The sequence below is a fragment of the Ursus americanus genome, chromosome 34 (genome assembly GCF_024610735.1).
Source record: "Ursus americanus isolate L20-20 chromosome 34, mUrsAme1.1.p, whole genome shotgun sequence".
Taxonomy (NCBI): domain Eukaryota; kingdom Metazoa; phylum Chordata; class Mammalia; order Carnivora; family Ursidae; genus Ursus; species Ursus americanus.
The window spans coordinates 7,434,491-7,457,917 of record NC_142160.1 but is presented as its reverse complement, the minus strand read 5'-3'; the positions used below and the strand labels follow the sequence as shown (position 1 = coordinate 7,457,917).

Below are 23,427 nucleotides of genomic sequence, written 5' to 3'. Positions count from 1 at the left end.
GAACGGTATGCAGCAGCTTAAAGAAACGAGGAAAACCAGACATAAAGGTAGTAACACAGAAAGGCGTCTATGATATTATGTCAAGTTAAAGACGTAAAATATATAGGAGTCTATTTAATAGAACAACTGTTTTAGAGTTTGTTTTTTTTTTTTTTTAAATCTTACCCTTAAGTAAATGGGAATTTATTAGCACTGAGATAGCACACTTCATTAATACAGTATAAGTCACTTTAAAAAGTTCAAACACTTTTACCAGAATGTGTCTGAAGATACAGGGACAATTTCATGCAAAGATTACAGTATTTTTTTTATCATTGTATTGCAATGCCCCAAACCACCTAAATACTTAAGAATAAGGGGAAAAGGTAATGTGTAAATAATATGTGAGATATACACATAATATTGCATATTGTGAGGACATTAAAAGTAACGTTTCTGAAGATGTTTAATGGCAAGAAATCCTTAAGTTATAACGTTAAATGAAAAATGCCACAGGAAAGATACAGATATGGTAACAACTGGATTCCGATATTCTATCACACTAAAAAACCCCCAACAATTTACCAGTGGTTATTCCGGGTATTAAAATTATGAATGATGTAAGTATATTTCTTTTTAATTTTTTTTTAAAGATTTTAGTTTTGGGGAGCATGGGTGGTTCAGTAGGTTAAGCGTCCGATTCTTAGTTTCGGCTCAGGTCCTGATCTCACGGGTTGTGGGACGGAGCCCCATGTTGGTCTCCATGCTCAACGGGAGTCTGCTTGGATATTCTCTCCCTCTGCCCCTCCCCTCACTCATGTTCTCTTTCTCTCTCTCAAATAAATGAATAAAATCTTTAAAAAATAATAAAATAAAAAAAAGATTTTATTTTTAAGTGATCTCTACACCCAACATGGGGCTTGAACTTACCACCCCCAGATCAAGAGTCGCAGGATTTATCAACTGAGCCAGCCAGGTGCCCTTCCTAGGTATCTGTAATATTTCACAGATTTTCTAAAGTGAGCACATACTGATTTCATTTAAAAAATGTTAACTTTATTTTTTTAAATTTGTTATATTTCTTTTTTTTAAGATTGTATTTATTTATTTGAGAGAGAGAGAGAGTCAAAGAGAGAGGAAGAGCAGAGGGGAGGGGCAGAGGGAGAAGCCGACTGACTCCCTACTGAGCAGGGAGGCAGATGGCGCGCTCGATCCCAGGACCCTGGGATCATGACCTGAGCTGAAGGTAGACGCTTAACCAACTGAGCCACCCAGGCACCCCTAAAATATGTTTATTTTAATAGATGACATCATGAATATAAAAAACCAATTCCGGGTCAGTTGCGTGTCAATAAATTTTTGCAGGGACAAATATCACAGATATAGGATGAATTACATATAACATATGTATTTTTAAGTTCAAGTTTTAGGCCTTTATATTTCCCTTAAGATAGAAAAATCCTGAAATCATGTTAATGACTAAGGAAAGCATTCATATTGAGTAGCTTTCTGACATTACTATAGACATATACAGAGCCCGTTGTTTTTCTCCAAGAGAATTTACATTCATCCCCTCAATAGAGATTTATTGCATTCCTACTCTGTGCCAGGGTCTTGTTCTAGAACAAGTCAGAGGAAATTCTGGTATCAACAGAGCTCACACTCCAGTAAGAGAAACGGCTGAGAAAAAAAAACACAAGTAGATATAAAATATAAAGTGAGGTCGTGATAAATCCTATGGAAAAAAAAAATCAGGGAGAACAGTCAGAGAGTGATGGGGGGCAGGCAATTTAAGTTAGGTTGTCAGGTAAATTCTTTCTGAAAAGGGGACAGAAGTGAGTAGAAACTGGATTGAAGTGAGCCATGTGAACATGGGAGCTTTCCAGGCAGAAGCGAGAGCAAACGCAAAGACTTTGAGGCAGAACCATGCTTGATGTGTTCAAAGAACAGCCGGGAGGCTCGTGCGGCTGGGAGACAGTGAGCAAAGAGAAGAACACACAGTGGGTCTGGGGTCACTACTGGCTGGTCCATGTTGGGTCTTGTAGGCCATGACACGGCCTTGGACTTTATCCTAAGTGTTTTGGAAACTTTTAGACAGGCAATCACCTTATTTCAGCATAAAATACACACGAAATACCAAAATCTGTTGGAAAACAAAACAAACCAATCTGCTGACCTTCCATTATAATCCCTGGTTGTTTTTATCAAATACTGATAAGCATGCCATGAAATTACTGTCGTATGTTTAGAAAAGCATCAGTTGAATTGCATGATTAATGCTGTCTACTTTGGTATCTTCTCTATGTTGGGCCTTTGCCCTACAAGCCAAGTATTAAATAATACAATTACCGGTTTAATTGGAAACTTTTTGTCTGATTCAGACTTCTGCAAGATATGTTGCAAAACAGACTCCACTGGATTTCATGTTGCTAAGTTACGATAAATTCAACTTCTTTTAAAAATCAGAGTTCTCAAGTTAATTCTTTTATAACAGATGAGAGACCCCTTTGTGTATTTATCTTCATCACTAGGGTCTGGAAGCTGAAACATATACCCTAACAAATGATACTCAGTCCACCTCTCTGTGTATTTGGGGATAGGTCACACCCTTCCTAAGAAGAAAGGGGAGAGCGTCACACCTGTGACCCCTATGCAAACTCTCTTTTCAAACAGTGCTTACAGTTGACTCCAAAAGAATATTACTTTCTGGAAGATTCATAAATCGTCCAGTTGTAGGAAAACTACGTTCCCTGCACCCCCTTTCAAGTCACTGTATCAAAGCTCTAAATTTTGTTCTTTAAAAATGGGATGTTTGGATGACCTTCAGAGTGACTCTGGGGAATGCTCTGTTCTGTTAAGCACAAAACACGCAAGCTGAGAAATGGCCCACATAAGTTCTCCATTTCTGCCCAAGAAAGGTGGTAATATTTTTTCCCACCTCCCGGGGAGCCAACGGTAGTCATTCAAAGCCAGAGCAGGCCAGGAGAGACCCCCCATTTGGAGCAGAGCATGTCTGCCCATGATTCTCTGCCGGCCCATTTCTCTCTTTGTGTGCACGTAAATATATACACAGAACTTTAGAAATCATGAGATCACCTGGCTTCAGAACACGAAGGGTCTGTGTATGTGACCACCAAATTCTTATTACAATGCCAGACCGTGAAAAAAACAAAAAACAAAAACAAAAAAACCTCTGTAGTTCTGCCTCTCTGATAGTTTGTGAATGCAGTTTTCATTACCCGATATGTTCTTCCGCCTCAGTAAGAAACAGTTCAGATTTTAAAGGCTCTTCCGTTTCTAAGCTCTGGACTTTTCGTACCAGCAGGAGGTATGCACCTGTCTTGAATATGCCTTTCCCTTCTATGGTCCTGAACTATCTGCCTTTGAGTCTTTTTGAAATGAAAGTAATACGCATAATAGTGTCTAATAATAACAAGCCAATTATCCCCGACTCAGAGAGGACGGAGGGCAGGCAAGTGATGATCTACCAGGTTTGCATATCTGCAGAGAACAAGAAATACAAGCAAGTAATTTTCTCTCCTTTCAAGATACTTGAACAGATCTCTGTGGAGATGGAGGCTTCAGGGGTATATTTCTAAAACGATATCAACTAAATATAGAAGAAAAAACCCACAGGAAGGAGTAAGGGCAAGTCTGACATAACAACACAAGAAAGCACTAGAAGGAAAAAAAAAAACACCTTGCATTTTCTGATACAGAGAATGCACGCTGCTTCTGACAGTATAGGTTTTGGGAAAACCAGCTGGTATAACTGTGGTTTCGTCCATCATTCATGAAATGCATAGACCATCTGTATGACTCGTTGTGAAGAAAATGTTTGAATAAAAAAAGTCAAGTCACAGGCAAATGGGAAAATATCTGAAATCTTCTTAAGAAATGTTCCCAAATTAAAATTCTGAATTCTTAGTATTGCCCCGACTGTTGCGGCTTCTTTGAGACACTGTGACAATGTTTTCCAAATCTTCCCCACGTATCCGGGGAAAACCTACATCTCTCATCAAGTCTTTCTCATGAGCTCCCAGATCAAAACCCAGCACTGGCTTCACTGCAGCATACGAGGGGGTCACTGAGTCAGGCAGCATTTTAATAAGGCCCTTCTCAAATCTCATGGGCTAAAGGGATCAAATGTAGGAGAGAGAGAAGCGTGGAATTGCCCCAGCCCAAAACCAAAACAAAACAACAATAATAGAAAGCCCGCAGGCTTTCTTGTCACCGCATTTGACCCTGGGCTAGAGACAGCAGAAAACTATTACATAAGACCAAGTGAACTTCATTAAGCACATAGAATGCAGCGAGAGCTCTCCTTCAGCTTAATACATAAGAACTGGACGAAATCAAGTAAAATCAGCTCAAAGACAGAAATCGCTTACAATAAAAACCAAAGCAACTATCATCATAATTAAAAGATCTCTGGTTCCATCTTCATGAAGGTGCTCAAAAGAAGATGGAAATTTTACCGTTTGGGCTTCTGGGTTAACAAGCTCTTAAACTCTGTGCCTTATCCATATACCTTCCCTCTGCCCAACCAGCTCTGGACTCACCACTGAAGTCTAGAGGACGACCACAATGTGCCCACAGCCGCAGTACCAAATGTCCCGTGGTCACTACTTTCTGACATGTGCAAGGCTGCACAGGATCGGAATTAGGAATTACCTACACCCCAGATACGGCCTTTATGCCTGAGTCAGTGGGGATATCTTCATCCAAAGAAGCAAAAAAACCAAACTCCCACCACAAGAAAAAAAATGCAGGGTCAAAAATATAACTTAGTTAATTCATGTTATGAAATGAAACCCCATCTCTCAATTTCATCCTATGTATGTATGGTAAGTAGGCCTAGGTACACAGGCTCTGTTTTTAACCCTTGGGGCAGACCTATGATCAACAACTCATCCCGACATTTGATATCCTATGTCACGCCACCTGAAAGGCCTTCTCTTCCGGGGTTCCATGGTGATAAAAACATACATTTATATCTATATTATTTTAGTCAATAAGGGATTCATAGTGCACTGTCTACTAAATTCTTGGTTCTTAAACTGGCTATGTGTTAGAATCACCAGGAGGAAGCTTTCTGAAGACAAAATTTCTGATTCCCTCTATTCCTGATCACCACTGCCCACGCACCAAGAATTTGAACCAGTAGGGTTTGGGGAGGTTCCTGTGATTTTTATTATTTTTACACTAATTCTAATATACAGGCTAGGTTTGGAAACAGTGGTAGCTGATAACATTAAGAAATGAACGAGATGGCTCGAGCACGCGTCACCATCACCTAAAAGACTTCCATAAAAGCACAGATGGCCGGGCTCAAACTCTGCACTTTCTGGGTCTGGGAGATTTGGGGGGGGGCGTGAGAGTCCCCTCTTGTAATACGTTTCCAAGTGAAAGTGATGCTCCCGGACTGGTGACCACAGTCTGCACATCTCCCGCACTAAGCGAATCAAGAGGAGAGTGCGGTTAAGTCTTCACAAAAGAAGGCCAAGTAATGTCTGCTTGCAAGCGGGAGGGCACTGGGCCCTTTTCTTACTGTTGCTGAACACGTCACCTAGACTGGCGTCTGAGACGCTCCCACCTGAGAACTCCAGGGCTGCGAGCCAGAGGCTTCGTTTGCCTAACAGGAGAGTTTATTCCCACCCGCCTCCTGCTACGATTCCATGGTGCTGGAATCAACGAGGCGGGCTGAAGGTCATTGCAACGGGGAGTTTCCCAACAAAGTCTCCGCTCGTTTCTTTTCCTTCTGTCTGAGAAGCACGCACACGCACACCTATTTGCAGAACATGAACAATAAATCGAGCTTAGGAAAAAGCGAGACAATACCTGTAGAAAGACCATTTTAGCAGGAACTGCCTGGCAGCTTTAGGGAAGCTGGGCCTTCCCTCGTAGGGCTTTAGAGCCTGCATCATCACGTTGTCGAGCCACGCGGCCCACTGCTCCAGGGTGCTCTGCTGCTGGAGGGTCATCTTGAAGTCTGTCTCTAGTCTCTGAACCATGTTGTCATCACACTGGCACACCCAAGAAGCCTGCTCCTGGGACAGGACACGGAAAGCAAAGGGAAACTTCAACTCAGCATCTTTCCCTTGAATGTCGGCACTCAAACCCCTCGGCACGAATGGGAAATCATAATGACAGCTTCCGACAATGACATGAACGAAGAAAACGGAGGACTACTTGCCCAGCGCTAAGAAAACGAGCAGCGCCTCTGTGCCTGAAAACGCCACGCGGCCCAGAAGCGTGACGTGGGTTTTCTACGTTAGCGAGTCCGCGTGAAGGACTCAAACACACGTTTATCTAAGAAAAAAGAGAAGCCGAACCGACAGTATGCGGGGTCTTTCTTCTACTGTGTTCATACTGCCTTCAAAAGTTGGCTCTCTCTCTTTTCTTTCTCCCCCCCCCCCCCCCCCCCCCCGCCCTCCACTTAATCAGATAAAACTTCAAAGCCCATCCATTTGAGAAGATTTAGGGTAAGTCAGATGGAGAAACAGATTCAATTGGCCAAAAGTGGTCCCTCAGGATTAAAAGAGAAACAAGCCCTGAGTGGAACTAGGCAGGAGCATATGCTGTACGAGTTTTATGGATCGGGGACTGAAATCTCAAGGGCTATCAAGGCAAGGGCATGAATGCAAATTAGTTCACAGAACTGAACACAACACTAACAACGACCACAAAACTACTTTCGAGAAAAGGCAGACATCTACCTGCCTAGGAATTCCATTACTACAGTTTTCCTTCTGCGTCTCACAAGTTTCACGTTTGGTAACAGCAATGGGGACAGGAACTGTTAAAGCTACTTTTCAGTAGTTGCTATAAGTTTTGTGACGTTTCCAGTGCTGTGGGTTTTTAAAAAAATTTTTTAGAAAGATTTTATCTATTTATTCGTCAGAGAGAGAGAGAGAAAGAGCACACACAAGCAGGGGGAGTGGCAGGCAGAGGGAGAAGCAGGCTCCCCACCAAGCAGGGGGACCGATGCGGGACTTGATTCCCAGGACCCTGGGATCATGACCTGAGCCAAAGGCAGCCACTTAACCGACTGAGCCACCCAGGCGCCCCTGTGTTGTATTTTAAAATTAAAACAATATACCCTCTCAAGGTCAAAATATAATTATTTGGGAATATAACATTTAACAGTCAGAGGAGATGATTTTAAAATAGGGCGTGCATCTGCTAAACCCAACTCAAGTAACTCACGTGATCTATGTGGGCCTCGCTTTCCCCAAGTATGAAATAGAGAAATGAGATGTGACAAGAGTTTTTAAGCCAGGTTCACTGCATGCAGATAATGTTTTCAAGGTAAGTTCCTATGCAGTGGTGTCTGTGAAGGCCCCAATTCTACCTCTAAAACATCGTGATTACGTGTGTATTTTTCTGGAAAGGGTGTGCATAGCTTCTATTCCTTGAGCTCTCAGAGGACAAGTCCATTCACACAGACAGTTTCAGCTGAATAAACCCTTAATCTTCATTCTCTGGTTCCAGCGTCTCTTCTGACGGTATAGACATTACCTATTCAAGAGACATTTCACCTGGGAGGCATTTCAAGTACAAAATGCCCAAACTGAATTTATTTTATTTCCCCAGGGAAACCCACAGTTTTTTTTCTCAATTTTCAACAGATGACACCATCCACTGATCTAATTAACCATAAAGTCTTTCATATTTACCTCCTAAGTATCACTTTCAAAGTTTTAAGTACACTAAAATAGAATCATAGAAAAAAACTGAAAATACAAATAAGTACAAAGGAACAAAATATTAGTAATATCTAAGATGTCAACACTAAGAGATAACTAAAACATGCTGATGCATAAACCTTTCAAACTATTCACATGCACTATGTGCTTATGCATATATAAATTTTTAAAATAAAAAAGGATCATATTATACATTCAAGTAGAGATTCTGCTTAGTTTCTCTTAACCTATATATGATAGCTGAATTTCCATGTAGGCAAATGCAGAGCTATATTTATTGTTGAATGACTGAATTTGCTTTAATGCATGAATATACCATTATTTTCATAACCAATTCCATACAGTTAGACATTCATATTCATGACGGTTTTTTACTATTAGGAAGAATGCTGGAATTAGCTATCTTGAAGCTACATCTTGGCAAAATCTGCACTTACTCTTTTATGATAGAATTATATAAGAAGAATAGTTAACTCTTTCAATATACACTGTCAAATGACTCCGAAATTTTTTTTTAAAGATTTTATTTGTTTATTTGACAGAGAGAGAGACAGCCAGCGAGAGAGGGAACACAAGCAGAGGGAGTGGGAGAGGAAGAAGCAGGCTCCTAGAAGAGCCCGATGTGGGGCTCGATTCCAGGACTCTGGGATCACGCCCTGAGCTGAAGGCAGACACTTAACAACTGAGCCACCCAGGCGCCCCGACTCCGAAATTTTATATTAAGAGTCTAGGAGAATACTCAGGGAAGAATTAGGCATCAAGGAAAGAATAGGGAAGGGTTTTTTGTTTTTGTTTTTTTTCATTAAAGTCTAAGCATTTTCAAAATTGTGGTAAAAAAACATAACATAAATTTATCATCTTAACCATTTTTAAGAGTATAGTATAGGAGTGTTAACTATATGTTCCTTACTATGCAATGGATCTCTAGAACTCTTTCATCTTGTAAAACTGAAACTCCATACTCATTGTAGGGAGGGTTGTTTTTTGTTTGTGTGTTGATGGGGAGGGGTCGGGCGGGGGGAGGGAGGAACTCACTGGTATCCTTGGAAGAATTCAATTTCCTTTCTTACCGTAAATTCAAACTCACTGTTTACTTGGAAATTAGTTTTATTAAGAGGATAATTGGGACTGAAAACTAACTGACAGAAATAAAACCACAGGACATTATTCTGGCTTTTCAAATTATATTATATATCATTTTACAACTGTGGAGATTGAAAATATACTAACAATAGAGTGCACTGTAAATTCCCTTGTGAAAGGAATGTGGACATGTCAGCTCTATAAATGGAAAAAGCTAAGATGAACAATAAAGATGTTCTTAATAACAAATAAATTATATCCAAAATGATAAGGAGTCGGTAGCTTCAGAATCGGAATATCTTTTAAATATGCCAACACAAGTGTACACAATGGGTAAGTTACCAGGTCAACCCATCAAACCTATTCGCCCATGATGTTGATGAGAAACTATTTATCTATACACAAAAACACCACTGCAATGCTATCAATTAAATAAAACAGAAAACCAATTACACCGATGTAGAAAGATTATCTTTTTTTTAAACATTTATGTATTTGAGAAAGAGAGTGAGTGAGCACAAGCAGGGAGAAGGGCAGAGGGAGAGGGGGAGGATCTCAAGCAGACTCCCCGCTGAGCGATGTACCTGATTTAGGGCTCAATCTCACAACTCGAGATCATGACCACAGCTGAAATCAAGAGTTGGACGCTTAGCGGATTGAGCCACCCAGGTGCCCCTAGAAAGAGTATCTTGAATGCATGAGCAAAAGAAAAGTTAGAGAAGAATGAAGTGGTGAAAAAGATTTATGGCTATCCTGAAGGAAACCTTTTAGTACTTTCAAGCTCTGAAGAGCATTAAAACATTGACACTTAAATGTCATCTCACTGTTTTACATTACAGTCTCCTTATTGCACGAACACCACCCTCATACGTGTCCCTGGTCCTGAGGTCCCTTTTGAAGGGGGAGGGACAACTTCCAGATAAACAGGAGACAGTGACAGAAGTGGAAGGAGAGGCAGAAGAAGATGGAGAATTCCAGAGGACTCTACAAAAACTGGGCAAAGCTCCAAACAGAAAAGGAAGGAAAGGAGGGAGTCAAAGGTGGAACATGTGATACCCTAAGAAAGAGATTACTGATTGAAATGAACACTGTGTGAGAAGGAAGGTGGGGGGGGGGCACACCACTGTGTTCCTGGTTCTCTGAAGAAAGGAAAGGGGTCTTGGTGAATCATGCAGGTATCAGCACTGATAACTGTCATGCAGACCCAGGAACACTCCAGAGGAAGGGAAAAGGGAGCCTCAGTTGGTGGGGGAGGATGAGAAGAGCAGAGGTATAATCATCCATTTAAATGCAAAGATGTTCTCAAGGTCTGTGGTTATAACCTGGAGGAACTCATTTGCATAAATACTTCACAGGGTCACAGATACACAAGTACACAACATAACCGAAAACCTTTCTCAGAGAGTATTAGGAGTTATTCTTTATATTTTCTGTTATGGAACTTAACATTACATTTGAAACCACAGGTTGCCTTACTACTAACTTTTTTTAAGGTGATTTTTAAAGTATCTCTTCTGAATGAAGATGTGAAAGAAACATTACAGGACAAATTTTCAGACAATATGAACTTCTAATATTCTCACTAAAATCAGTTAATCTTAAATTTCATTGAACTATGTAAAGTTAATGGCTTTGCAAACTGAGAGAGTTTGTCCTATAACACTTTGTGTTTGCATGTGTGTACTTATACATGTTTCTACATAGATAGATAGATAGATACATAGAAAGGCATATTTTTTAAGACTTCACATAACCAGGAGTTTGAGCCCAATCCATAAAAGTCAGAATGAACTTAACTAATTACTATACCCCAAAATGAACCAGGCTCAAATATTATTTTTTGATATAATTAAATGACAAAACTAGACCAGAACTGCAGATTAAAATTTCTAGGAAACAGGAGTAATTAGTGGTTTATTTTAAACCAAAAGCATTGGTTTCGTTTAAGTTTTACTGAGGTATAATTCTTATATCATACAATTCACTCATTTAAAATATATCATTCAATGGATTCTTGTAGAACATTCAGAGTTGTGCATCCATGACAATTTTAGAATGTTTTCATTTCCTCCAAAAGAAACCCCCCCCCCCCCCGTCACCTTTCAATTCACAGTCCCCAGAACCCAGGCAATCAGGAACCTCCTTTCTGTCTCTTATAGACTTATCTATTCTGGACATTCCATATAAAAGGAATCATGCATTATGTGGCCCTTTGTGGTTGGCTTCTTTTGCTTAGCATAGTATTTTCAAGGTTCATTCACAATATAGCAAGGGTCAGAACTTCACTTTTTATTGCCCCATAATATTCCACTGCATGGATATGTTTATGTACTAATCAGTTAATGGCCATCTGGGTTGTTTCCATTTTCATGCAGCTAATATGAATAATGCTGCTATGAATGTCCACGTACAAGTTTTAGGTGGACATGATTTCATTTCTCTTGGTCTAGGAGTGAAGTTGCTGAGTCAAATGGTAACTCTATGTTGAACTTCTTGAGAAACTGCCAGACTGTTTTCCAAAGTGGCTGCATTTTACATTCTAATCAGTGGTGTGTGAGGGTTCAGGAGGGCCCTTCATTTCCCCCTATATCTTGAGTCTTACTTCCCACACTGTTCAGTTTAATCAGCAATCTCTCTCTTAAGGTAGCATATTCCACCTTTAACTCCCTTCTTTCTGTGATTATCTGTCTGATTATACCCATTTTAGCATGTGTGAAGTAATATTCCACTGCGGTTTTGAGCTGCATTTCCCTGGTGGCTAATTACGTTCATTATCTTTTCAGGGGCTTATTGGCCACTTGTCTATCTTCTTCGGAGAAATGGCTATGCAGATCTTTGCCCTTCTCAAACTGGGTTGTTGGGTTGTAAGAGTTCTTTATATATTCTAGACATAAAATTTATCAGATAGATGATTTATAAAAATTTCCTCAATTCTATCAGTTGTCATTTCACTTTCTTCCTGGTCTCTTGAACCACAAAAGTTTTTCATTTTGATCCTGTTCAGTTTATGTATTTTTTTCTTTCTTTTGTTGCTTGTGCTTTGAGCAATGTACTATTATTATATGGTAAAAACTAGTTTCATTATTTTAGTATCTGAAATAAAATATTTGTGGGATTTCATAATAATATTCTTAAGTTGGCTATCTTTGTAAGTGTACTTTAAAGTCTAAGTAAATAGTTCGATCGCAAGGTTAAAATACTTTTTTTTTTCATTTGGATGAACAAAATAGCCAAATATGTTGTTCCTAATTCTTTTCAAAGGAACAAAAATTTACCACGCACTCTGAAACAGAGTTTCTAAGTGTTCTTTGTTCTTTCAAGGTGGGTTGCCATTTTTTAAAAATATTTTATTTATTTATTTGAGACAGAGAGAGAGAGAGAGCCCAAGCAGGGAGGGGGGTCAGAGGGAGAGGGAGAAGCAGACTCTCCCCTGAGCAAGGAGCCCAATGTGGGGCTCGATCTCAGGGCTTTGAGATCATGACCTGAGCTGAAGGCAGATGCTTAACCGACTGAGCCACCCAGGTGGGGCACTATTAAAAACATCTATCTTTTGTGTGTTACAGTGCAAAGGGCTTTATGTCTTACTCAATATGTCAACAATAATCTAAGATAGGTGTTACAAGGTGAGAAAAGGAAAACCCAGAGCAGTTAAGCAACTTGTCCAAGATCGCGAGCTAGCAGATGGAAGAGTTTAATCTCTTGCCTACCCAACTTCCATGACTGTGACTGTCCCGACTCCATTAACTAGCAAACCCCGCGGACATATGTCGCGTTGAGTACAATACATCTTAGCGGACTTTAACCACGAAACAAAGGAGCAGTAAAGTCCCAACTGAGTCAGACTCCCCACTTTCAGGACATAGGAACATAGATGCTGTCTGTGCACCAATGAAACTTAGGAAAGAAATAGGATGATCCTCATGAACAAGAAAAAATGGGATGTCTTTCCTTATAAAACACATTTTGAAAGAAAGTGGAGTACCTGGACATTGGCAAAGTCGACACGGTTGAGGTCATTGAGCATCTGGTTGATCTGGGAAGTGTTCTGGAGCACTGCACGAGCTGCCTGGGCCAGGTGATTGAGCGACGTGTATCTTCGCAGAGTCTGGGCAAAGGCACTTACAGCGGCGACCTGGAAAGAAATCCCATCAAAACTGGGTAGCTTTCGTCTCTAGTAAATGAAACCACTGCAATCTTCAAATCTTTATTCCCTTGCCAAATTTTCAATGCTTCTCTCTGATACTTATTTCGAATTCATTTTGTATGAGAGCTTACTTGTAAATGATAGCATTTAAATCTCAAAACCAAGTATTATTCTCCTTTTGAGCAGGTAGAGGTCAAGACTAAAACAAACTCCCATGTTCTTCGACATCTAAGTGCCGCATTAATTAAACCAGTCTTGCAAGAAATGACTTTGTCTAGGGAAGCAGGAAAAATGTTGATTTTCATTCCTTTTTTACTCTCTGTAGGACAGTTGACACAAACTCAGTGAATACAATTTTTTTTTTCTTTTTATTTGGGAAACCAAATTGTATTATCTCACTTTTTTTTAAATGGAAAAAAAATACATTTACTCTTCAGAGCACTGTCACTCAGATTCACTCATTGCGTTTATTTTATAGGAGGCATTAGTGTTAGCAAATACATGGTCAATCAACTTATCAGACATCAGCAACAAGAACTGCTCTTCACGCCGCGAATTTAGGTACAAGAGCCATCCAGGATTTCCCCATTTGCTCCTCAACATCTACTTCCCATCCTTTCCATGCTGCTCTGCCCAGGAAAACACCCTGAATGGACTACGTTAACCACTTTCCTTACATTCTGGCTTCCAGTGGGGTTTGGCCAATGATAGGCAGTGGGAGAAGACAGAGGATGGGGAAAAAAGAGTGTTCAAAGTATTTATTCCCCTACAAACTCTGCTCTCTTCCTGTCTGGGCAAAGCTTACTTTCCTGGACTAAGGCCACAGTCCTTGAGGGAAGGAGATGATCTCCTAATGCCACAGTTTTTCCCTCTTTCCCCTTCAGATCTAGGGACTCATGTCTCCCCACTGCGGCTAGTCCCAGGGTACTTTACCATTCCTCCGGGTTTTCTTAACTCTGCTCACATCTTTGGGAATAGAACCTTCTTAAGTTTTTTTCAATTATTCTCCCTTTAGATATACCATTTACAACCTGCTGAGACCCTCCACGAAACAGGTTACATTGAAAGATGGCAAAGATAATATTAAAAAAAGAAAGTCTAGGTAAATATCTAAATCTCATCATCTCACGGAAATCTGTCACATACACAGTAAATCTAATGAGCATTTTAACATATTTATAGGAATCTATGGCATGCCATTAAATCATGATGGGTATGTAAGACGCAGCTGATTCAACAGTCCTGTACAGGGTGTTCACAGGTCAAAGGATGCTCTGTCTTAACAGCAAGATTTTTCAGGACTTATGTGGAACTTGGCAGAAGTCTTACACTTTTTTTCCACTTCTGTAGTTTATATTAACTGAGTACATATATGTACCAGACACCATGTTCAGTGCCCCACATATATTACCTGAATCCTCATAGCCATCACCTGAGACATACATCATGACTTAAAGGGGTTAAGGTGCTGGCTCAAGGTTACACAGAAACTACATTATGGTGGGGGGATATGTTTGATAGCAAAGGGCCGGTCATAACCTAATTAGGCTCTTTCCTCTGTCGGGGTAGATTATTTTCATTGATTGAGTACTCAGCTGAAAATAGGCTGCACATCAGTGACAAAAGCAAAGCAGAAGACACCGTCCCCCAAGGTAGGTCACCCAAATCAACTCTGGGGACCGATGAAGTTGGCCAAATTGCAGTTAGCTTGCTACTACATTCACTTCGATCATACTGGGAAGGAAGGTGCTTTCAGCTGAGGTACTAAGGCAAATATGACTGGCTTCGCAAATTGGAAAGCATTCCTATAACCATCATAATCAAACAGGACCTCCTTTCTTTGCCCACCTCAATGTGGCACTCTAGAACTTTCTGCAATGATGGTCATGCTCTGTGTATGTGCTGCCAAATATGGCAGCCACTGGCCACATGGAGCTATGGCATACCTGAAACATAGCTAGCTAGTGTGGCTACAGAACTAAAATTTTAATTTAATTTAAATTTCAAATTCAAATTTAAATAGCCAACGTGGCTTTCCTTACTGCATTGACAGCATAGCTCTAGAGCTATGATCTAAGGTGGGTGTATCAACGAAATGGTCCTTATGTAGGTTTTATTTTTTTGTTCATTTGTTTCTGTATGTTTTGGAAGGTGTTACTGCAAATCTTAAGTCAAAGCAGAAGGAACTGGGAGCGACTTGTGTCCCCAGAGACTTGTCAGCTACAAGAACTTCAATCTATCAACTGAGCCCCCAAATTGAAAGACAAGGTGTATGGCTGAAGCCTGACAGTGGACATAGTCATTGAGAAAAACCCAGGAATGTAATTTTTGGTACAAAGTTTAGACAGAATCAGCCCAATCTTGCCATAGGATACATTCACAGATCAACCTAAAGTAACAAGGGGAGTAGGGGACAAAGTGGAGATCACAATTCATATCTGTAGCTAAACAATCTACATTCCTGATAAACACGGATCAATTATGAGATAATTGCTCACTTTAAGAAATGATTCCTTGATTCACAAAAGCATTCTCCAGTGTTTAAAAAAAAATACTGAAAATCAAAAGAATATTAATTTACATGATCGTTTCACGTTATAATGAGGATAATTCAGGACTTAAAAAAAATCTAAAACTCCCTCAAGTGGAAACTATTTGAACATTCTGGGCTATTCTTTTTAATTTTTGAAATTAAGCAATCTGAAATATATACTCTGGAAAAGGGCTTATAAATACACCACACATAAAATGCTTCTCTAGTTTCTTAGAAAGGAGCATTATCAAACAATATCTCTTGTGGAAGTCCTTGATTACATGGTTACAAAGCACAAATAAAAAAATTGGTTTGGAAAGCTCAATATATTCTGATACCAATATTGTACATGATACCATTTAATAGGACAGATCTAAAATTTACAGCTCAGAACAGTTTCCTAAACACAGAAGAGAAAGCAAACACATACAAGCTTACCTTGGTTTGTATCATTCTCTGTGGGATATTGTTCATGGCATTGGAAAGCCAACCTTCAAGGCTTTTTGCAAAATTTCGAATGGCTTGGGTCAAGGCACCTAAATGTTGAAGAATAAAAGCAGAACGAAAAAGCCACCAAAGAACATTAATCTTTATTCCAGAAGAAGAGAAAACATGAGTACATGACATCTGAAATAGCACAGATCTTATACTGTCCTCATTGATGAGACTTTTCTTTAACATAATTCCTAACTTTGAAAGCATCCAAGAATTGTATTTTGGGCTTTTCTTTTTCTTTTAAAGTTGTTTTTTCCCCAGGTATTTATGACACTTTGTTGGGAAATGAAAACATTCAAACATTTTTCCTTATAGCAACATATACCAGTTGTGAATATACTTATGGAATTTTCTACAACACTCTTTTCCTCAAGGGCTAAGTATTTTCTTTATAAATTTTTCATCTTGATTTTTCAAGCTCTAAATCTATTTTCCTTTCTTTAGTTAAAAAGAAAACAATGCAAAGCTTTCTCCCTTTCTCTACACATCTATTCATGCTAGAACATATTAATTAGAATAGCTATCTCTTACTCTTGTTGAAAATAAGGTAAAAATTAAAATTGCCTGACTTGAAAATTTTGGACAACTATTCTGTTTCACTTGGTAGGTAGAGATAAAAGATCATGTGATAAAACTGCTGTCCCATAGACCAATATTCTGAAGATATTCCTAAAATAGTCCATTCCATATTCTTCACCTATCTGTTAAGATCTGGAAGGGGACTAGGTCCCACGAGAGTAGCTTTTATGGTGGTCATCAAATGCCTAGAAGCATCAACAGTTATCAGGAATGACTACAACTATTTTCCAAGAAGGGACCTGCTTCCCGAGAGGGCTGTATAATAAAAAGAGAATTCTTCACTTGTTCAACAAGTAATTCAGTCAACAGTATTTTACGTCATCTGTACCCAAGGCTCCACAGTGTAGGGAGCAGTTTCAGACATTTAATAGATAAGTGTTTGAAACACCCACGACGTGAAGTTAAGCTCTGTGGGTTCCCTCTAATGTGGTAGGCAGTATAATTTGGAGTCTCCTATAAGAAATACGGAAGTTACGTTTTTCTCCAAAGCGCTCAAGAATATTAATGTTGATGCTGGGATTAAATTTCGTGGTTTTTCTTCCTGTGCTCAAAAGAGTCTGACATGCTTCTCTCTTACTTTTGGTAAAGCAGGGTTAGAAATAATTAGCTTGCTCAAGTTGCTTGTGAAAGATATAAATTTTACTAACTCAATCATGAAAACAACTGCTTTTTTAATCATTTCTTTAACTGGTCAAATGACAGAAGAGAGGTTGAAATGACTAAATTTTGATTAGGAAAAACACGTAAGAAATATCGACTCTTAACCATGACAATCATCTACTGGAAACACTGAGTTGGAAATTTCTTGAGAACTAATCTTGTGAAATTTCCAAAGCTTCCTACTTGAGCCAAAAAAGAAAAAAAGAAAGAAAAATATTTTTCTGCTGTCTTATGTACTAGAACCATGGAGGGCAGGCATGAATGGAAATGAAAAACAGTGAAAAAAAAATTTAACGACCCTTTTCGAAACTCAGGAATATTTTGTTTAAAATTCAGCGTGGCTATCTGTATTTTGCATGTTTTCTACTATTAATATATAATAATTATTTGATCTGAATAAAAAAAACCAAGAACTAAGAGAAGTTACTTTAAAAAAATATTTAGTATGGGTCTTGTTTTATCTAAACAAATTTGATGCTAGGAAGATCGTAAGATAAAAAGATTTTTTTAATGTCAAATGACTGTAAGTTTTTACTTTCTTATACTAAGTGACATTTGGGGCCACCTTTACGTGTACTCATAATCGTACATAAGCGTTACCAGTTGAGTTCTTATACAATTCTTACACTTAACTGTTTTTCATTTTCAGATAAATGTATTTTAGACTATAGTAGCTTCAAGCTGACTTCAAATTAGTGTGATATGCAGACTTTTTTTTGGCTAAAAAAAGGAATCCCATCTGGACAGTAAATGGTAGAGTGAAGTACTAGTAGCCAGGAAAATATAATTTTTAAAAATAAAATTAAGTTTGCTCTCTCTATAGGGATTCGTGTCAGATCAAATTGTGCAGATTGACTCTGACAACTTTCTCTCATGAATGGATGGTTTAAAATTTAAAACTGTTCCACAGCTGACTTGTCTCAACCTGCTTGTGATTAATATTAAAATGCACACGATCAGAAGATAGCTATTTAAGCCGTATTTTAAGCTTTGTTTTGTTAGGTCTTGTTATAGAATCAGAATTAGATTTCCAAATGTACTTTGTAGGCTAGCACATTAATGTCCCTTGTAATTTCACAGAAGCTATAAAATTATGGTCATCTGAAAATTCCTGGAGTTGAGTTGTCTGCTGAACGTAGACAGACTTCTTGACAGAATAAATTGGTTTCTGAATCAAAATTAGAAAAAAAAAAAAGTCAAGTGTATCGTGCACTTAAAATTATGAGGCTGAGAGTCAGCTAAAATGGATACAGGATGTAGGTTAGGGAACTGTTGACTTTACAAGTCCTGTGTTGCTAACAGAAGCAAAAGACTTCAGAATTGTTTAATGAATGTTGATGTTGTTGATTTTCCTCAAACAACAAAGAGCTCACCGACATCTCTTCTTGTATCTCATGAGAGAAACGGTACTTGGCGGGCGGTGGGGGGGGGGTGGGCAAAGATATCACAGGCTAAGGAGTCAGCCCTATGCAACTTCTCTTAAAAATCTCTAGAGATTATCACTCAGAGCACAGGGAGCAAGACAAAAACAAGGAAAATCGAGACTCTGGAACATAAATCAGTAGAGAATTTACACATAGAAATTTTCCATGACAACATCACTTTTAATCAATCGTCAAGTCAGGAAACGTGGTGCAGAGAGAGTGGAAAATATTAGCAATTTATAAAAATGGGAGTCAGTGACAGATTTCTTCTTCTTTTTTTAAAACTTATTTCTAGAGACATGTACGTGTGTTCATTGATATTATATGTAAATGGGTGTCTAAATAGATTTCAAGATGGTGGGAAACATATGAAAGCACTCATATCTTCCACTGTTGTTTATCATATTGAGAAAAAAGAAAGTATAAACATACAAATGCTGGTATCTTCACCTTTTCTTCTACTAACTCCCTCCTTCATATTTTGTTATGATTTAGCATAAATCACCTGTAAACGGTGTGCTTGAAGTACATGGTTGCCAAGTTCATGAGCTGCGAGACAGCTTCCACCTTATTAATGTCACTGTGGAGTGGAAATTCTGTCCCAGTTCTTGAAAAGTTAAGGTCACTAGTATGTGCTCATAAAGATGTTGGCATAACATCCCTTCGACCACCTCAGACACAAGCATCCACAGTAGCATTTATATTGACACTTGCAGAAAACAGCTTTGTTGGCTACAAGGTAGTTTAATAAACACCATCACTGAAAAAAAGTCATCTGACTTATCTATGTAATTCCTATTTGCTTCGCGGTGGGAATACAATGCTCGTGTAGTTATATATATAGATTTTTTGCTCACAATGCCAGTTAACCATTCCTGTTAATGGAAACTGCATTTGTAGTTCTCGACATGATAGACGGGACAAAGTCAATGCTTTTATATAGGAATTCAACTTCAGTGGAACCCAAGATAAATTCATTTCAAATCAAAAGCAACCATGAAAGAGGCTAGTCTAGCAATTACAGATTTCAAAAACTTTTAGCTTTGTGAAGGAAACTGTGTCCTTGGGTAGAATAATCTTTACAAGGTTGGCTGGACTGGGAGTGTTCTTGCAATTAGTTATTGGGGCTGTCACACCTATAGGTTGCCTCTTCTATCGAAAACAAAACAAACACTTGGAGAACAGATCCTTTCTTTTCCCCGTTCCCTACAGTTTTGCTCTAGGCTGCTTTCATGAATACTCTTGTGTTGCATGGTTTTTGTTTTTGTTTTTGTTTTTATTGGCAAATCTAAATGAGATTAGAATCACCCTAGATTGCAACGTCACTTTCCCCAACTACTTGGGTGGAATGTATGAGAACAAAAGCATCCGTACTTGTCTGCATTTAACTTACTAGGAATAGGTCTAAGCACGTCGGGGATGAGAATCTCCACCAAAGCCTGGTACATCCCATGGTCACAGTTACACATCCATTTCAGGATAGACTCATGTTTGCACAGAGTTATCAGCTTTGCTTTCGGAAGTCGACTTTCTATTTCACTCAGATTGCTGGTGTGAATAAATGTAGCAAATGAATAGATGGCAAATGAGGATAAAAAAGAAAATGGACTTTAAAAATAGTTTTAGTTTATCAAATATCACTGAGGTTAGAACTATACCACCATTGCACTGGCACCATACGGCTGGATATACAACACGCCCCCAGAGCTGCCTACGCACGTTAATACTTTCTGACGGTATGAAAGGTAGATATGACACTCATTCCATGAGGATGAAACAGCTCTACCACAGTCCCCCAAATCAATAAAAATGGGAGCTACAACACACACCCTGAAACCTCAAGAGAGCGGTTTGTGGTTCATTTCAATCTAGTCATTTAATGTTATCAGGTAAGGTTCACAACTGGTATACATATCTCTAATTTATTAGCTCTGACATCTACTCAGCCATGAAAATGAATTGGAAAAGCATATTGATTCTGACCTTGATTCAGTGATGGTAGTGCCGTCGGTCGGAGTCGAGGGAGAATAGCGCCAGAATGTTTGCCACAGTTTTTCTATCAGGCTAAACTGAAGATTCACAACAACGTCCAATATTGCCTTAAAAAAACAAAACGGTCATCAGTGTTACCTTACCATGCTCCTGAGGGGGATGTGTGAGGAGCGTGTCACCCATCGGGATGGAAATGGTGAGGACGCCTGGGGGGCAGGCATAAGTTAGACGGTGAAACTGGAGCACGATTTGCCGATGGAAGTGGGTAAACCAAAGCGCTTAGGCAGGGAGAACGTAACTGGAGAGACTGACAGGGTGATGTGTATTCCTCGCGTGATGGCCTCGTCTCCTTGCGTTACCCCTCTCTTTTCTCTCGCTTACTTCCCTTGCTCTCCATTGTCTTCTCTTACTTTTCTTCCACTCCTTCCCACACTGCTTCTTTCTGCCACCACGACTGCGGCCAGGCCAGTCTTCGCATTCTTAGACCCAACAGGACACAGCCCCCAGGGCCAGGTGAGCCCACGGCCATCAAAGAGGGCAGAAATAAAGGGTGTGGAGCTGCTCATGCAGGGCAGACAAGAGTCAAGGCTACATGAACCTGTTCTGGGGCTGACCATGATTCCAGAATGTTCCCAGGAAATCAGAGGCTGGGGCAGGAACCACAATGGGGCTGGCCTTCAGAGGACAGCATCCATCTGGGCAGAAAAAGGGCACCTCTTTGGTCAAGCCATGTCTTCGCTTCAATCCTACCTCTGCTCCTTCCCTTTAGAGAGCAGCTTTAAGACTATCGCCTCTTCTAACCTTGGGGGCAGGGCCCTCATCTCCTCCTCCTCCATTTTATCTCCTAGAACCATTTCCCAGCTGCATCAAAGACATTTTTTTTTTTTGACGATGCTAAAATTTGCCCCCTTCATTAAGTTTTGATGATCATATTTAATTTCACCCTGCCATCGCAATTAGTTTATAAATTCGCCTTCAGATAAAAGCAGTCACAAAACCAAAGAATAACTTGTTTGGGCAAAGAACATGTGATTCTGTGATTATTTTGAGCATAAAAGACAGAAGTCATCAGCATAATGTGCTTGGTGTCGTCAGCACTGAGAACGAGGACAGGTAAAACAGCCGAGCAAGATCTACAAAATTCCTAGAAGCAAGGAGAACACTGGGGGCAATCAAGAGAGTCAATCTGGGCATTTGAGGCAAAAAGAGGAAACTATACCTTCCTAATTCTAGAGTCTGTGAAACCCATGCAGGTCTCTGGCCCTCTGTATGTTACAGAGAACAACTGGTCTTCTTCTTTTTTTTTTTTTTTTTAAAGATTTTATTTATTTATCTGACAGAGATAGAGACAGCCAGCGAGAGAGGGAACACAAGCAGGGGGAGTGGGAGAGGGAGAAGCAGGCTCATAGCAGAGGAGCCTGATGTGGGACTCGATCCCATAACGCCGGGATCACGCCCTGAGCCAAAGGCAGACGCTTAACGACTGCGCCACCCAGGCGCCCCAACAACTGGTCTTCTATACACACACTCTGAGACCAATTCAAACGTTAAGCAGAATATGTTTGCAGCACGTTAATGAACACACTTCTCACCCTTTGATATTAGGGACAAGAAAGATGCAAGTGTAAGCCTGGAAAGTAACAGGCAGCCAGATGTCCCAACTCCCAGGCAAAAATGTTCTCAAGGGGCAAATTATTATTTTTTTCCCAAGATTTATTTATTTATTTTGAGAGAGAGCCAGAGAGCCAGAGAGCAAGAGCATGACTGAGCGAGCACAGGGAGGGGTGGAGGCAGAGTGAGAGAGAAACTTGAGCAGACTCTGTGCTGAGCCCGGAGGCGACCCCAGGCTGGATCCTCACGACCCTGAGATCACGACCTGAGCCAAAACCAAGAGTTGGGCACTCAACTGACCATGCCACCCAGGCACCCCAAGGCAAATTATTATATTGCTTTCTCAATTGTACCTTAGGCACATTCCAAGAGATATCTAGCACTAAAACAACTATTAATATCATATATAATACCTACATATCTCTATCTCTGAGACTGCTATAAGAAAGCTAAGCTTTTTAAAAAATAAAACCAATTACTGTTGGAGCAACTTGTGTAGAAAATTCTACTTGTGCCTTCCATAAAAAAACTAGTGATACTTATAAAACAGCTTTGATAAGCGAATTGTGAGAATTCCAAAAAATAGGCAAAACAGGTAGATTAATCTTTCTTAAAAACATAAACTGTACAGAATATGAAAAAAATAAGGCAAGGAAAGAATTCAGTGCATCTTACATTCGGTATCTCTCCAAATTAAATAATCTCAAATAATTCTTTTGAAAAGGACATTCACATCAGCCTCACTTGAGACATTTTTACAAATGAATAAAACATTTTACCATTTGTCCACCTACTTTCAAATATGTTCAGACTAAAATATATAGGCAAATGTATTTTTAAATAATCCTTATTGTACTGGCTTAGGGCAAGTGACTATTTACAGGACGGGATATGAGACTTAACAACCTGTACTTCAAAAGTTTGGATGCTGGAGATGAAAAAAATAATTGAAATTCTTCTTTTTCACATAATTGGAATTTCTTTTTCATGCCTCACGAGAGATGGCATGAGTGCTGGTAATTCGGAAATAAGTGCAGATCATTCTATGGTCTCTGTGGACTGCCATTTCCCACACAGACTGATTACCATACACGTCCCTATCTCTTCATAGAGACTATTCCTGAATGTTGGTATGCTAATGAAATTTTTGTAATCCAAAAGATATTTTCATCTTTCATCTTATTAGTGGAGTTCTCCACTGAGAAGAAGCTTACTGGA

General features: G+C 39.5%; 1 protein-coding gene across 10 annotated transcripts in view; it reads right to left on the bottom strand.

The window, feature by feature from the left end:
- RFX3 (regulatory factor X3) overlaps positions 1-23,427 on the bottom strand; it is a 439,312-nt gene that overhangs the window by 29,958 nt on the left and 385,927 nt on the right. For all 10 annotated transcript variants that reach the window (XM_045772591.2, XM_045772590.2, XM_045772596.2 and 7 more), the window contains 5 exons: positions 20,590-20,705; positions 20,000-20,154; positions 15,887-15,984; positions 12,754-12,903; positions 5,821-6,029 (listed from right to left, as the gene is read on the bottom strand). In XM_045772591.2, the coding sequence (XP_045628547.1) occupies positions 5,821-6,029; positions 12,754-12,903; positions 15,887-15,984; positions 20,000-20,154; positions 20,590-20,705 (728 nt within the window). The remainder of the gene's footprint in view (positions 1-5,820; positions 6,030-12,753; positions 12,904-15,886; positions 15,985-19,999; positions 20,155-20,589; positions 20,706-23,427) is intronic.